The 14,756-nt window shown below is 43.5% G+C and overlaps 1 protein-coding gene across 13 annotated transcripts in view; it reads right to left on the bottom strand.

Moving 5' to 3' along the window:
* Positions 1-14,756, bottom strand: part of SOX6 (SRY-box transcription factor 6) — a 739,261-nt gene that overhangs the window by 243,154 nt on the left and 481,351 nt on the right. For all 13 annotated transcript variants that reach the window (XM_077286580.1, XM_077286586.1, XM_077286588.1 and 10 more), the window contains one exon: positions 5,516-5,584. In XM_077286580.1, the coding sequence (XP_077142695.1) occupies positions 5,516-5,584 (69 nt within the window). The remainder of the gene's footprint in view (positions 1-5,515; positions 5,585-14,756) is intronic.

Here is a 14,756-nt window from a genome sequence, read left to right as displayed (position 1 = left end):
AGTACTCAAAATGACCTTCGGGCGTATTAAACACAGTTTTCCATTCATCTCCCTGCTTAATGCGCACAAGGTTGTACGCACCACGAAGATCTATCTTGGTGAACCACTTGGCACCCTTAATCCGAGCAAACAAGTCCGACAATAGTGGCCTGGAATACTGTTATGATCCTAGTGGTAGAGGCTCTCAGAAGTTTCAGCTTAGTCCGCAAACACAAAAACCAGCTCATAGGGAGGTGGTAACTTGGCTGACCGTATATCTAATCCTAGCACAACAACTAGAAGTAGCCGGGGAACGTACCTACGTTGATTCTAGACGTCTCGCACCAGCCGGAGAACTAACTAACCCTTTCAGAGAAAATAAGACCTCACTTGCCTCAAGAGAAAGGACCCCAAAGTTATAATACAAGCCCCCAACAAATAATAACGGTGAGGTAAGAAGAAAAGACAAACGTAAGAATGAACTAGATTTAGCAAAGAGAGGCCCACTAATTAATAGCAGAAAATAGGAAGGAGACTTATACGGTCAGCAAAAACCCTACAAAAATATCCACGCTGAAAATCCAAGAACCCCCGCACCGACTAACGGTGTGGGGGGAGAATATCAGCCCCCTAGAGCTTCCAGCAAAAATCAGGAATCACATTATGAACAAGCTGGAACAAAATAGAAGCAAAGTGAATAAACAAAAATAAGAAAGCAGGACTTAGCTTATCTTGCAAAGAACAGGAGACCAGGAGTCAGGAGCAAACAGACATAGACTGACTACATCGATTCCAGGCACTAGACTGAGTTTCCAGGAAGTCTAAATAGGAACACCCAAGGCCTAACGAACCAGGTGGGTACCAACCTGGAGAAAGATGATCCAAGTGTAATACCGCTAGTGACCACAAGAGGGAGCCAAGAAATATAGTTCACAACACTCAAGCCAATGTCGCCACTCCTCAAGCGCCCACTTCATAGCCAACAACTCCCAATTGCCGACATCATAATTGCGTTCAGCAGGCGAAAACTTGCGGGAGAAGAAGGCACACGGTTTCATCAAAGAACCAACAGAATCCCTCAGAGACAAAACGGCCCCTGCCCCAATCTCAGAAGCATCAATCTCAACCTGAAACGGAAGAGAAACATCGGAGCAGAAGTAAATCGGCGTTTAAGCTCCTGAAAAGCAGAGACAGCCGCAGAGGACCAATTTGCCACATCAGCGCCTTTTTTCGTCAAATCAGTCAAGGGTTTAACCACGCTGGAGAAGTTAGCAATGAAACGGCGATAAAAATTTGCAAAACCCCAAAATTTCTGAAGGCTCTTCACGGATGTGGGTTGAATCCAATCATGAATGGCCTGAACCTTAACCAGATCCATCTCCATAGATAAGGGAGAAAAAATAAAGCCCAAAAAAGAAACCTTCTGCACCCCAAAGAGACATTTAGACCCCTTCACAAACAAGGCATCGTCACGAAGGATCTGAAATACCATCCTGACCTGTTCCACATGAGACTTCCAATCATCGGAAAAAATCAAAATATCGTCCAAATATACAATCAAGAATTTATCAATATAAGTCCTGAAGATATCATGCATGAAGGATTGAAAAACAGATGGAGCGTTAGTGAGCCCGAATGGCATCACAAGGTATTCAAAATGGCCTTCGGGCGTATTAAACGCAGTTTTCCATTCATCACCCTGCTTAATACGAACAAGATTATATGCCCCCCCGAAGGTCAATCTTCGTAAACCAACTAGCCCCCTTAATCCTAGCAAACAAATCGGAAAGCAAAGGTAAAGGGTATTGAAACTTGACCGTGATCTTATTCAAGAGGCGATAATCAATACAAGGTCTCAAGGAGCCATCCTTCTTAGCAACAAAAAAAAAACCTGCTCCCAACGGTGAAGAAGATGGCCGAATATGCCCTTTCTCCAAAGACTCCTTAACATAACTCCGCATGGCGATATGTTCAGGCACAGACAGGTTGAAAAGTCGGCCCTTAGGAAACTTACTGCCTGGAATCAAGTCAATAGCACAATCACAGTCCCTATGCGGTGGAAGGGAACTGGACTTGGGCTCATCGAATACATCCTGAAAATCAGACAAAAACTCTGGAATTTCAGAAGAGGAAATTGACATCAAAGGAACATCATTATGAACCCCCTGACAACCCCAACTAGTCACAGACATAGATTTCCAGTCCAACACAGGATTATGTACCTGCAACCACGGGAAACCCAGCACGATAACATCATGCAAATTATGGAACACCAGAAATCAACAATCTTCCTGATGGGCTGGCGCCATGTGCATGGTCACCTGTGTCCAAAACTGGGGCTTATTTTTAGCCAAAGGTGTAGCATCAATCCCCCTTAAAGGAATAGGGTTCTGCAAAGGCTGCAAGGGAAAACCACAACGCCTGGCAAACTCAAAATCCATTAAGTTCAAGGCGGCGCCTGAATCCACAAACGCCATGACAGAAAATGATGACAATGAGCAGATCAAGGACACCGATAACAGAAATTTAGGTTGTACAGTACTGATAGTAAATGAACTAGCAATCATTTTTGTCCGCTTAGGGCAGACTGAAATGACATGAGAAGCGTCGCCACAATAATAACACAACCTATTCTGACGTCTGAATCCTTGTCGTTCCGTTCTAGACAAAATCCTATCACACTGCATTGGCTCAGGACTTTGCTCTAAGGACGACGCCACAGTGCGCACAGTTTGACGCTCCCGCAAACGCCGCTCAATCTGAATGGCCAGAGACATAGAATCACTCAGACCGGAAGGCGTGGGAAACCCCACCATAACATCTTTAACGGATTCAGAAAGACCCTTTCTGAAAATTGCCGCCAAAGCATCATCATTCCATTTAGTCAACACAGACCATTTTCTAAATTTCTGACAATACAATTCTGCCGCCTCTTGACCCTGAGACAGGGCCAACAAGGTTTTCTCCGCTTGATCCACAGAAAACGGTTCATCATATAATAATCCTAAAGCCTGAAAAAAGGAATCTACATTAAGCAAGGCCGGATTCCCAGATTCCAGGGAAAATGCCCAATCCTGTGGATCGCCACGCAGCAGGGAGATGACAAATTTAACCTGCTGAATGGAATCACCGGAGGATCGCGGTCTCAGAGCAAAAAACAGTTTACAATTGTTTTTAAAACCCCAAAATTTGGACCTATCACCAAAAAACAAATCAGGAGTAGGAATCTTCGGCTCTAAAGCAGGAGTCTGAACAATATAATCAGAAATATCCTGTACCCTAGCAGCAAGCTGGTCTACACGAGAAGCTAATTCCTGAACATCCATACTGGCACAAGACTCCTCAGCCACCCATAAATAAAGAGGAAAGAGAAGACAAAACAGACTGCAGAAAAAAAAATAGCTCAACACCTTTCTTCCCTTCTTCTGAGATGCATTTAACTAATTATTGGCCAGTTGTACTGTTATGATCTGGTGACCTTGGAGCCGCATGAAACTTTCTCTGGAGTCGGTGGAACCTGTACTGACCGCAAATCCTGGACTAACACCGCAACTAGAAGTAGCCGTGGGGTGTGCCTAACATACCCTAGACACCTCGACACAGCCGGAGGACTAAATACCCCTATAGATGGAAATAGGAATGCTACCTTGCCTCAGAGCAGACCCCCAAAGGATAGGCAGCCCCCCACGAATAATGACTGTGAGTAGGAGAAGAATAGACACACGCAGGTAGAAAACAGGATTTAGCAAAAGAGGCCACTCTAGCTAAATAGGAAAGGATAGGACAGGTTACTAGGCGGTCAGTATTAAAACCCTTCCAAAAATATCCACAGCAGATCATACAAAAAGTTCCACAATCTAACTAAAGACATGGAATGTATATCTGCCACTCCAGAGAATCCAACAAGACTGGGAAAATACTGACACAATCTAAGCTGGACAAGAAAACACAAAGAATAGCACTGAATTGTGAAGCACATAGCATGTGTGCCACAGGAAAAAACAAACAAACACTTATCTTTGCTGATTTGACAGAAAGGCAGGAGGAACCAAGCAGAGGTCCAACACCTCCCAACAACAATTGCCAACTGGCAAGGACTAACGAATCCTGCACGCCTAAATACCCCAGTCAGAACTGCAATCAGCAGATACACCTGACCAGGACTGCAACTCAGGGGCAACTGCATTACCACCTACAACCACCGGAGGGAGCCCAAAAGCAGAATTCACAACAATTCTCAGAGATGTCATCACTGATCTCTGGTGATGGATAGGAGGCATTCTCAGTGATGTCACTGCTGATGTCTAGTGATGGATAGGAGACATTCTCAGTGATGTCACTGCTGATCTCTAGTGATGGATAGGAGGCATTCTCAGTAATGTCACCTCTGATCTCTAGTGATGGATAGGAGTCATTCTCAGTGATGTCACCACTGATCTCTGGTGACGGATAGGAGACATTCTCAATGATGTCACCTCTGATCTCTGGTGATGGATAGGAGACATTCTCAGTGATGTCACCGCCGATCTCTGGTGATGGATAGGAGACATTCTCAATGATGTCACCACTGATCTCTGGTGATGGATAGGAGACATTCTCAGTGATGTCACCGCTGATCTCTAGTGATGGATAGGAGGCATTCTCAGTGATGTCACCGCTGACTTCTGGTGATGGATAGGAGGCATTCTCAGTGATGTCACCTCTGACCTCTGGTGATGGATAGGAGACATTCTCAGTGATGTCACCTCTGATATTGGGTGATGAATAGGAGGAATTCTCAGTGATGTCACCTCTGATCTCTGGTGATGGATAGGAGGCATTCTCAGTGATGTCACCGCTGATCTCTGGTGATGGATAGGAGGCATTCCCAGTGATGTCACCTCTAATCTCTGGAGATGGATAGGAGAAAATCTCAGTAATGTCACCTCTGTTCTCTGGTGATGGATAGGAGGTATTCTCAGTGATGTCACCGCTGATCTCTAGTGATGGATAGGAGGCATTCTCAGTGATGTCACCTCTGATCTTGGGTGATGGATAGGAGGCATTCTCAGTGATGTCACCTCTGATCTTGGGTGATGGATAGGAGGCATTCTCAGTGATGTCACCTCTGATCTTGGGTGATGGATAGGAGGCATTCTCAGTGATGTCACCTCGGATCTCTGGTGATGGACAGGAGGCATTCTCAGTGATGTCACCTCTGATCTCTTGTGATGGATAGAAGGCATTCTCAGTGATGTCACCACTGATCTCGGGTGATGGATAGGAGGCATTCTCAGTGATGTCACCTCTGATCTCGGGTGATGGATAGGAGGCATTCTCAGTGATGTCACCGCTGATCTCTAGTGATGGATAGGAGGCATTCTCAGTGATGTCACCTCTGATCTCTAGTGATGGATAGGAGACATTCTCAGTGATGTCACTGCTGATCTCTGGTGAGGGGTAGGTGACCTTCTAGGTGTTTTAGTCTTTACTGCTCATAGATTATATGCTCATTGGTAGAAGTTATACAGATGTACATTTTCCCTCTTGTACCTACCTGGATCTGCTGCTGCAAGATGTTGATCTTGTGCTGCTGTTGCAGTAGTTGTTGCTGTTGCCTTGCGATCTGGAGATAGAAGAGAAGCGACCATTAGTCACATTCTCATGCCATACACGTGATGTCATCCCCTGATACTGTGTATTATTATTTTTAGGCCTCCAAACAAATAATAAGAAAGAATAGGATGTTAAAAGTCACATATGGTGTAATGTCTGGAGGTTATATCAATACTGCAGCGTTATACAACCCCTGGCAAAAATTGTGTAATCACCTTGTCGGATGTTCATTCAGTTGTTTAATTTTGTAGACAAATAGCAGATCACAGACATGGCACAAAACTAAAGTCATTTCAAATGGCAACTTTCTGGCTTTAAGAAACACTAAAAGAAATCAAGAACAAACAATGTGGTAGTCAGTAATGGTTACTTTTTTTAACCAAGCATAGGGGAAAAATTATGGAATCACTCAATTCTGAGGATAAAATTATTAAAATTATGGAATGACCCTGTAAATTTTCATACCCAAAAATAACACCTGCATAAAATTAGATCTGCTGATTAGTCTGTATCTAAAAAGGAGTGATGACACCTTGGAGAGCTGTTGCACCAAGTGGACTGACATGAATCATGGCTCCAACACGAGAGATGTCAATTGAAACAAAGGAGAGGATTATCAAACTCTTAAAAGAGGGTAAATCATCACGCAATGTTGCAAAAGATGTTGGTTGTTCACAGTCAGCTGTGTCTAAAATCTAGACCAAATACAAACAACATGGGAAGGTTGTTAAAGGCAAACATACTGGTAGACAAAGGAAGACATCAAAGCATCAAGACCGGAAACTTAAAGCAATATGTCTCCAAAACAGGAAATGCACAACAAAACAAATGAGGAACAAATGGGTGGAAACTGGAGTCAACGTCTGTGACCGAACTGTAAGAAACCGCCTAAAGGAAATGGGATTTACGTACAGAAAAGCTAAACGAAAGCCATCATTAACACCTAAACAGAAAAAACAAGGTTACAATGGGCTAAGGAAAAGCAATCGTGGACTGTGGGTGACTGGAAAAAAGTCACATTCAGTGATGACTAGCGAATCTGCATTGGGCAAGGTGATGATGCTGGAACTTTTGTTTGGTGCCGTTCCAATGAGATTTATAAAGATGACTGCCTGAAAAGAACATGTAAATTTCCACAGTCATTGATGATATGGGGCTGCATGTCAGGTGAAGGCACTGGGGAGATGGCTGTCATTACATGTTCAGTAAATGCACAAGTATATGTTGATATTTTGGACACTTTTCTTATCTCATCAATTGAAAGGATGTTTGGGGATGATGAAATCATTTTTAAGATTATAATAAATCCTGCCATAGAGCAAAAACTGTGCAAACATTCCTTGAAAAAGACACATAAGGTAAATGTCATGGCCTGCAAATAGTCCAGATCTCAATCCAATTGAAAATCTTTGGTGGAAGTTGGAGAAAATGGTCCGTGACAAGGCTCCAACCTGCAAAGCTGATCTGGCAACAGCAATCAGAGAAAGTTGGAGCAGATTGGTGAAGAGTACTGCTTGACACTCATTAACTCCATGTTTCAGAGACTGCAAGCGGTTATTAAAGCCAGAGGTGGGGCAACAAAATACTAGTGATGTTTTGCAGGGTCTTTTGTTTGTTTTTCATGATTCCATATTTTTTTCCTCAGAATTGAGAGATTCCATAATTTTTCCCCTATGCTTGGTTAAAAAAAAGTAACCATTACTGACTTACTGACTACCACATTGTTTGTTCTTGATTTCTTTTAGTGTTTCTTAAAGCCAGAAAGTTGCCATTTGAAATGACTTTAGTTTTGTGCCATGTCTGTTATCTGCTATTTGTCTACAAAATTAAACAACTGAATGAACATCCCCCAAGGCCGGTGATTCCATAATTTTTGCCAGGGGTTGTAAGAGGGGCTAATATCAGTCACATATGGTGTAATGTCTGGAGGTTATATCAGTTCTGGAGCGTTATAAGAGGGGCTGGTATCAGTCACATATGGTGTAATGTCTTGGGGTTATATCAGTACTGGAGCGTTATAAGAGACGCTGATATCAGTCACATACGGTGTAATGTCTGGGGGTTATATCAGTACTGGAGCATTATAAGAGGGGCTGGTATCAGTCACATATGGTGTTATGTCTGGGGGTTATATCAGTACTGGAGCGTTATAAGAGGGGCTGATATCAGTCACATATGGTGTAATGTCTGGAGGTTATATCAGTACTGGAGCGTTATAAGAGGGGCTGTTATCTGTCACATATGGTGTAATGTCTGGGGGTTATATCAGTACTGGAGAGTTATAAGAGGGGCTGATATCAGTCACATATTGTGTAATGTCTTGGGGTTATATCAGTACTGGAGCGTTATAAGAGGGGCTGATATCAGTCACATACGGTGTAATGTCTGGGGGTTATATCAGTACTGGAGCGTTATAAGAGGGGCTGATATCAGTCACATATGGTGTAATGTCTGGGGGTTATATCAGTAATGGAGCGTTATAAGAGGGGCTGATATCAGTCACATATGATGTAATGTCTGGGGGTTATATCAGTAATGAAGCGTTATAAGAGGGGTAATATCAGTCACATATGGTGTAATGTCTGGAGGTTATATCAGTACTGGAGCATTATAAGAGGGGCTGATATCAGTCACATATGGTGTAATGTCTGGAGGTTATATCAGTACTGGAGTGTTATAAGAGGGGCTGATATCAGTCACATATGTAATGTCTGGAGGTTATATCAGTACTGGGGCGTTATAAGAGGGGCTAATATCAGTCACATATGGTGTAATGTCTGGGGGTTATATCAGTAATGGAGCGTTATAAGAGGGGCTAATATCAGTCACATATGGTGTAATGTCTGAGGGTTATATCAGTAATGGAGCGTTATAAGAGGGGCTGATATCAGTCACATATGGTGTAATGTCTGGGGGTTATATCAGTAATGGAGTGTTATAAGAGGGGCTGATATCAGTCACATATGATGTAATGTCTGGGGGTTATATCAGTACTGGAGCGTTATAAGAGGGGCTAATATCAGTCACATATGGTGTAATGTCTGGGGGTTATATCAGTACTGGAGCGTTATAAGAGGCTGGTATCTGTCACAAACGATGTAATGTCTGGGGGTTATAGCAGTACTGGAGCGTTATAAGAGGGGCTGATATAAGTCACATATGGTGTAATGTCTGGTGGTTATATCAGTACTGGAGCGTTATAAGAGGCTGATATCAGTCACATATGGTGTAATGTCTGGGGGTTTTATCAGAACTGGAGCGTTATAAGAGGGGTTGATATCAGTCACATATGGTGTAATGTCTGGAGGTTATATCAGTACTGGAGCGTTATAAGAGGGGCTGATATTAGTCACATACGATGTAATGTGTGGGGGTTATATCAGTACTGGAGCATTATAAGAGTGGCTGATATCAGTCACATATGATGTAATGTCTGGGGGCTATATCAGTACTGGAGCATTATAAGAGGGGCTGATATCATTCACATATGGTGTAATGTCTGGAGGTTATATCAGTTTATATGTTTATAGTCTTTTCACTAGGCACTGCTCCTAATAGCCAGTTTCCTACTCCACACTGATGAGGGGCAAATACCCCGAAACAGCTGTCTGTGGATGGATACCATGTTTTGGCATAGGTGGTTTTCCTTTATTGGATGCTGCCCTTCCCGTGGTTGTTCCTTCCCGGTGAAAGACCTGGCTATTCATTTCTTGCGTTGAGAAACACGTGATGGTGTCTCCGCGGTGTTGGATGTTTTGATCTCCCCGAGGTCATTCACCCTTATGTTTATATTACACCATATGTGACTGATATCAGCCCCTCTTATAACGCTCCAGTACTGATATAACCCCCAGACATTACACCATATGTGACTGATATCAGCCCCTCTTATAACGCTCCAGTACTGACATAACCTCCAGACATTACATCATATGTGACTGATATCAGCCCCTCTTATAACGCTCCAGTACTGATATAACCCCCAGACATTACACCATATGTGACTGATATCAGCCCCTCTTATAACGCCCCAGTACTGATATAACCTCCAGACATTACACCATGTGACTGATATCAGCCCCTCTTATAACGCTCCAGTACTGATATAACCTCCAGACATTACACCATATGTGACTGATATCAGTCCCTCTTATAACGCCCCAGTACTGATATAACCTCCAGACATTACATCATATGTGACTGATATCAGCCCCTCTTATAACGCTCCAGTGCTGATATCACCTCCAGACATTACATCATAAGTGACTGATATCAGCCACTCTTATAACGCCCCAGTACTGGTATCCGCCCTCTTATAACGCCCCAGTACTGATATCAGCCCCTCTTATAATGCCCCAGTACTGATATCAGCCGCTCTTATGACGCCCCAGTACTGATATCAGCCCCTTTAAAACGCTCCAGTACTGATATAAGCCCCAGACATTACACGACATGTGACTGATATCAGACCCTCTTATAACGCTCCAGTACTGATATCAGACCCTCTTATAACGCTCCAGTACTGATATCAGACCCTCTTATGACGCCCCAGTACTGATATCAGCCCCTTTAAAACGCTCCAGTACTGATATAAGCCCCAGACATTACACCATATGTGACTGATATCAGCCCCTCTAATAACTCCCCAGTACTGATATAACCTCCAGACATTACATCATATGTGACTGATATCAGCCCCTCTTATAACGCTCCAGTACTGATATAACCCCCAGACATTACACCATATGTGACTGATATCAGCCCCTCTTATAACGCCCCAGTACTGATATAACCTTCAGACATTACACCATGTGACTGATATCAGCCCCTCTTATAACGCCCCAGTACTGATATGACCTCCAGACATTACACCATATGTGACTGATATCAGTCCCTCTTATAACGCCCCAGTACTGATATAACCTCCAGACATTACATGATATGTGACTGATATCAGCCCCTCTTATAATGCTCCAGTGCTGATATCACCTCCAGACATTACATCATATGTGACTGATATCAGCCCCTCTTATAACGCCCCAGTACTGATATAACCCCCAGACATTACACCATATGTGACTGATATCAGCCCCTCTTATAACTCCCCAGTACTGATATAACCTCCAGACATTACATCATATGTGACTGATATCAGCCCCTCTTATAACGCTCCAGTACTGATATAACCCCCAGACATTACACCATATGTGACTGATATCAGCCCCTCTTATAACGCCCCAGTGCTGATATCACCTCCAGACATTACATCATATGTGACTGATATCAGCCCCTCTTATAACGCCCCAGTACTGATATGACCTCCAGACATTACACCATATGTGACTCACATCAGTCCCTCTTATAACGCCCCAGTACTGATATCACCTCCAGACATTACATCATAAGTGACTGATATCAGCCCCTCTTATAACGCCCCAGTACTGGTATCCGCCCTCTTATAACGCCCCAGTACTGATATCAGCCCCTCTTATAATGCCCCAGTACTGATATCAGCCGCTCTTATAACGCTCCAGTACTGATATCAGACCCTCTTATGACGCCCCAGTACTGATATCAGCCCCTTTAAAACGCTTCAGTACTGATATAAGCCCCAGACATTACACGACATGTGACTGATATCAGACCCTCTTATAACGCTCCAGTACTGATATCAGACCCTCTTATAACGCTCCAGTACTGATATCAGACCCTCTTATGACGCCCCAGTACTGATATCAGCCCCTTTAAAACGCTCCAGTACTGATATAACCTCCAGACATTTCACCATATGTGACTGATATCAGCCCCTCTTATAACACTCCAGTACTGATATCAGCCCTTCTTATAACGCTCCAGTACTGATATCAGCCCCTCTTATAACGCTCCAGTACTGATATAAGCCCCAGACATTACACCATTTGTGACTGATATCAGCCTCTCTTATAACGCCCCAGTACTGATATAACCTCCAGACATTACATCATATGTGACTGATATCAGCCCCTCTTATAACGCTCCAGTGCTGATATCACCTCCAGACATTACATCATATGTGACTGATATCAGCCCCTCTTATAACGCCCCAGTACTGATATGACCTCCAGACATTACACCATATGTGACTGATAACAGCCCCTCTTATAACGCCCCAGTACTGATATAACCTCCAGACATTACATCATATGTGACTGATATCAGCCCCTCTTATAATGCTCCAGTGCTGATATCATCTCCAGACATTACATCATATGTGACTGATATCAGTCCCTCTTATAACTCCCCAGTACTGATATAACCCGGACATTACACCATATGTGACTGATATCAGCCCCTCTTATAACGCCCCAGTACTGATATCACCTCCAGACATTACATCATAAGTGACTGATATCAGCCCCTCTTATAACGCCCCAGTACTGGTATCCGCCCTCTTATAACGCCCCAGTACTAATATCAGCCCCTCTTATAATGCCCCAGTACTGATATCAGCCGCTCTTATGACGCCCCAGTACTGATATCAGCCCCTTTAAAACGCTCCAGTACTGATATAAGCCCCAGACATTACGCGACATGTGACTGATATCAGATCCTCTTATAACGCTCCAGTACTGATATCAGACCCTCTTATAACGCTCCAGTACTGATATCAGACCCTCTTATGACGCACCAGTACTGATATCAGCCCCTTTAAAACGCTCCAGTACTGATATAACCTCCAGACATTTCACCATATGTGACTGATATCAGTCCCTCTTATAACACTCCAGTACTGATATAAGCCCCAGACATTACACCATATGTGACTGATATCAGCCCCTCTAATAACGCCCCAGTACTGATATAACCTCCAGACATTACATCATATGTGACTGATATCAGCCCCTCTTATAACGCTCCAGTACTGATATAACCCCCAGACATTACACCATATGTGACTGATATCAGCCCCTCTTATAACGCCCCAGTACTGATATAACCTCCAGACATTACACCATATGTGACTGATATCAGCCCCTCTTATAACGCCCCAGTACTGATATGACCTCCAGACATTACACCATATGTGACTGATATCAGTCCCTCTTATAACGCCCCAGTACTGATATAACCTCCAGACATTACATGATATGTGACTGATATCAGCCCCTCTTATAACGCTCCAGTGCTGATATCACCTCCAGACATTACATCATATGTGACTGATATCAGCCCCTCTTATAACGCCCCAGTACTGATATAACCCCCAGACATTACACCATATGTGACTGATATCAGCCCCTCTTATAACGCCCCAGTACTGATATAACCTCCAGACATTACACCATATGTGACTGATATCAGACCCTTTTATAACGCTCCAGTGCTGATATCACCTCCAGACATTACATCATATGTGACTGATATCAGCCCCTCTTATAACGCCCCAGTACTGATATGACCTCCAGACATTACACCATATGTGACTCATATCAGTCCCTCTTATAACGCCCCAGTACTGATATAACCTCCAGACATTACATCATATGTGACTGATATCGGCCCCTCTTATAACGCTCCAGTGCTGATATCACCTCCAGACATTACATCATATGTGACTGATATCGGCCCCTCTTATAACGCTCCAGTGCTGATATCACCTCCAGACATTACATCATAAGTGACTGATATCAGCCCCTCTTATAACGCCCCAGTACTGGTATCCGCCCTCTTATAACGCCCCAGTACTGATATCAGCCCCTCTTATAATGCCCCAGTACTGATATCAGCCGCTCTTATAACGCTCCAGTACTGATATCAGACCCTCTTATGACGCCCCAGTACTGATATCAGACCCTTTAAAACGCTCCAGTACTGATATAACCTCCAGACATTTCACCATATGTGACTGATATCAGCCCCTCTTATAACACTCCAGTACTGATATCAGCCCTTCTTATAACGCTCCAGGACTGATATCAGCCCCTCTTATAACGCTCCAGTACTGATATCAGACCCTCTTATGACGCCCCAGTACTGATATCAGCCCCTTTAAAACGCTCCAGTACTGATATAACCTCCAGACATTTCACCATATGTGACTGATATCAGCCCCTCTTATAACACTCCAGTACTGATATCAGCCCTTCTTATAACGCTCCAGTACTGATATCAGCCCCTCTTATAACGCTCCAGTACTGATATAAGCCCCAGACATTACACCATTTGTGACTGATATCAGCCTCTCTTATAACGCCCCAGTACTGATATAACCTCCAGACATTACATCATATGTGACTGATATCAGCCCCTCTTATAACGCTCCAGTGCTGATATCACCTCCAGACATTACATCATATGTGACTGATATCAGCCCCTCTTATAACGCCCCAGTACTGATATGACCTCCAGACATTACACCATATGTGACTGATAACAGCCCCTCTTATAACGCCCCAGTACTGGTATCCGCCCTCTTATAACGCCCCAGTAATGATATCAGCCCCAGACATTACACCATATGTGACTGACATCAGACCCTCTTATAACGCTCCAGTACTGATAACAGACCCTCTTATAACGCGCCAGTACTGATATAACCTCCAGACATTACATCATATGTGACTGATATCAGCCCCTCTTATAACGCTCCAGTACTGATATAACCCCCAGGCATTACATCATATGTGACTGATATCAGCCCCTCTTATAACACTCCAGTACTGATATCAGCCCCTCTTATAACGCTCCAGTACTGATATAACCTCCAGACATTACACCATATGTGACTGATATCAGACCCTCTTATAACACTCCAGTACTGATATAACCTCCAGACATTACACCATATGTGACTGGTATCAGCCCCTCTTATAACGCTCCAGTACTGATATAACCTCCAGACATTACACCATGTGTGACTGATATCATCCTCTCTTATAACACTCCAGTACTGATATAACCTCCAGACATTACACCATATGTGACTGATATCAGCCCCTCTTATAACGCTCCAGTACTGATATAACCTCCAGACATTACACCATATGTGACTGATATCAGCCCCTCTTATAGCGCCCCAGTACTGATATAACCTCCAGACATTACATCATATATGACTGATATCAACCCCTCTTATAACGCTCCAGTGCTGATATCATCTCCAGACATTACATCATATGTGATTGATATCAGCCCCTCTTATA

Source organism: Ranitomeya variabilis, chromosome 2, assembly GCF_051348905.1.
Source record: "Ranitomeya variabilis isolate aRanVar5 chromosome 2, aRanVar5.hap1, whole genome shotgun sequence".
NCBI classification, from domain to species: Eukaryota; Metazoa; Chordata; class Amphibia; order Anura; family Dendrobatidae; genus Ranitomeya; species Ranitomeya variabilis.
Note: the sequence above shows the minus strand (reverse complement) of the source record. Positions and strands in the feature narration are given on the sequence as shown.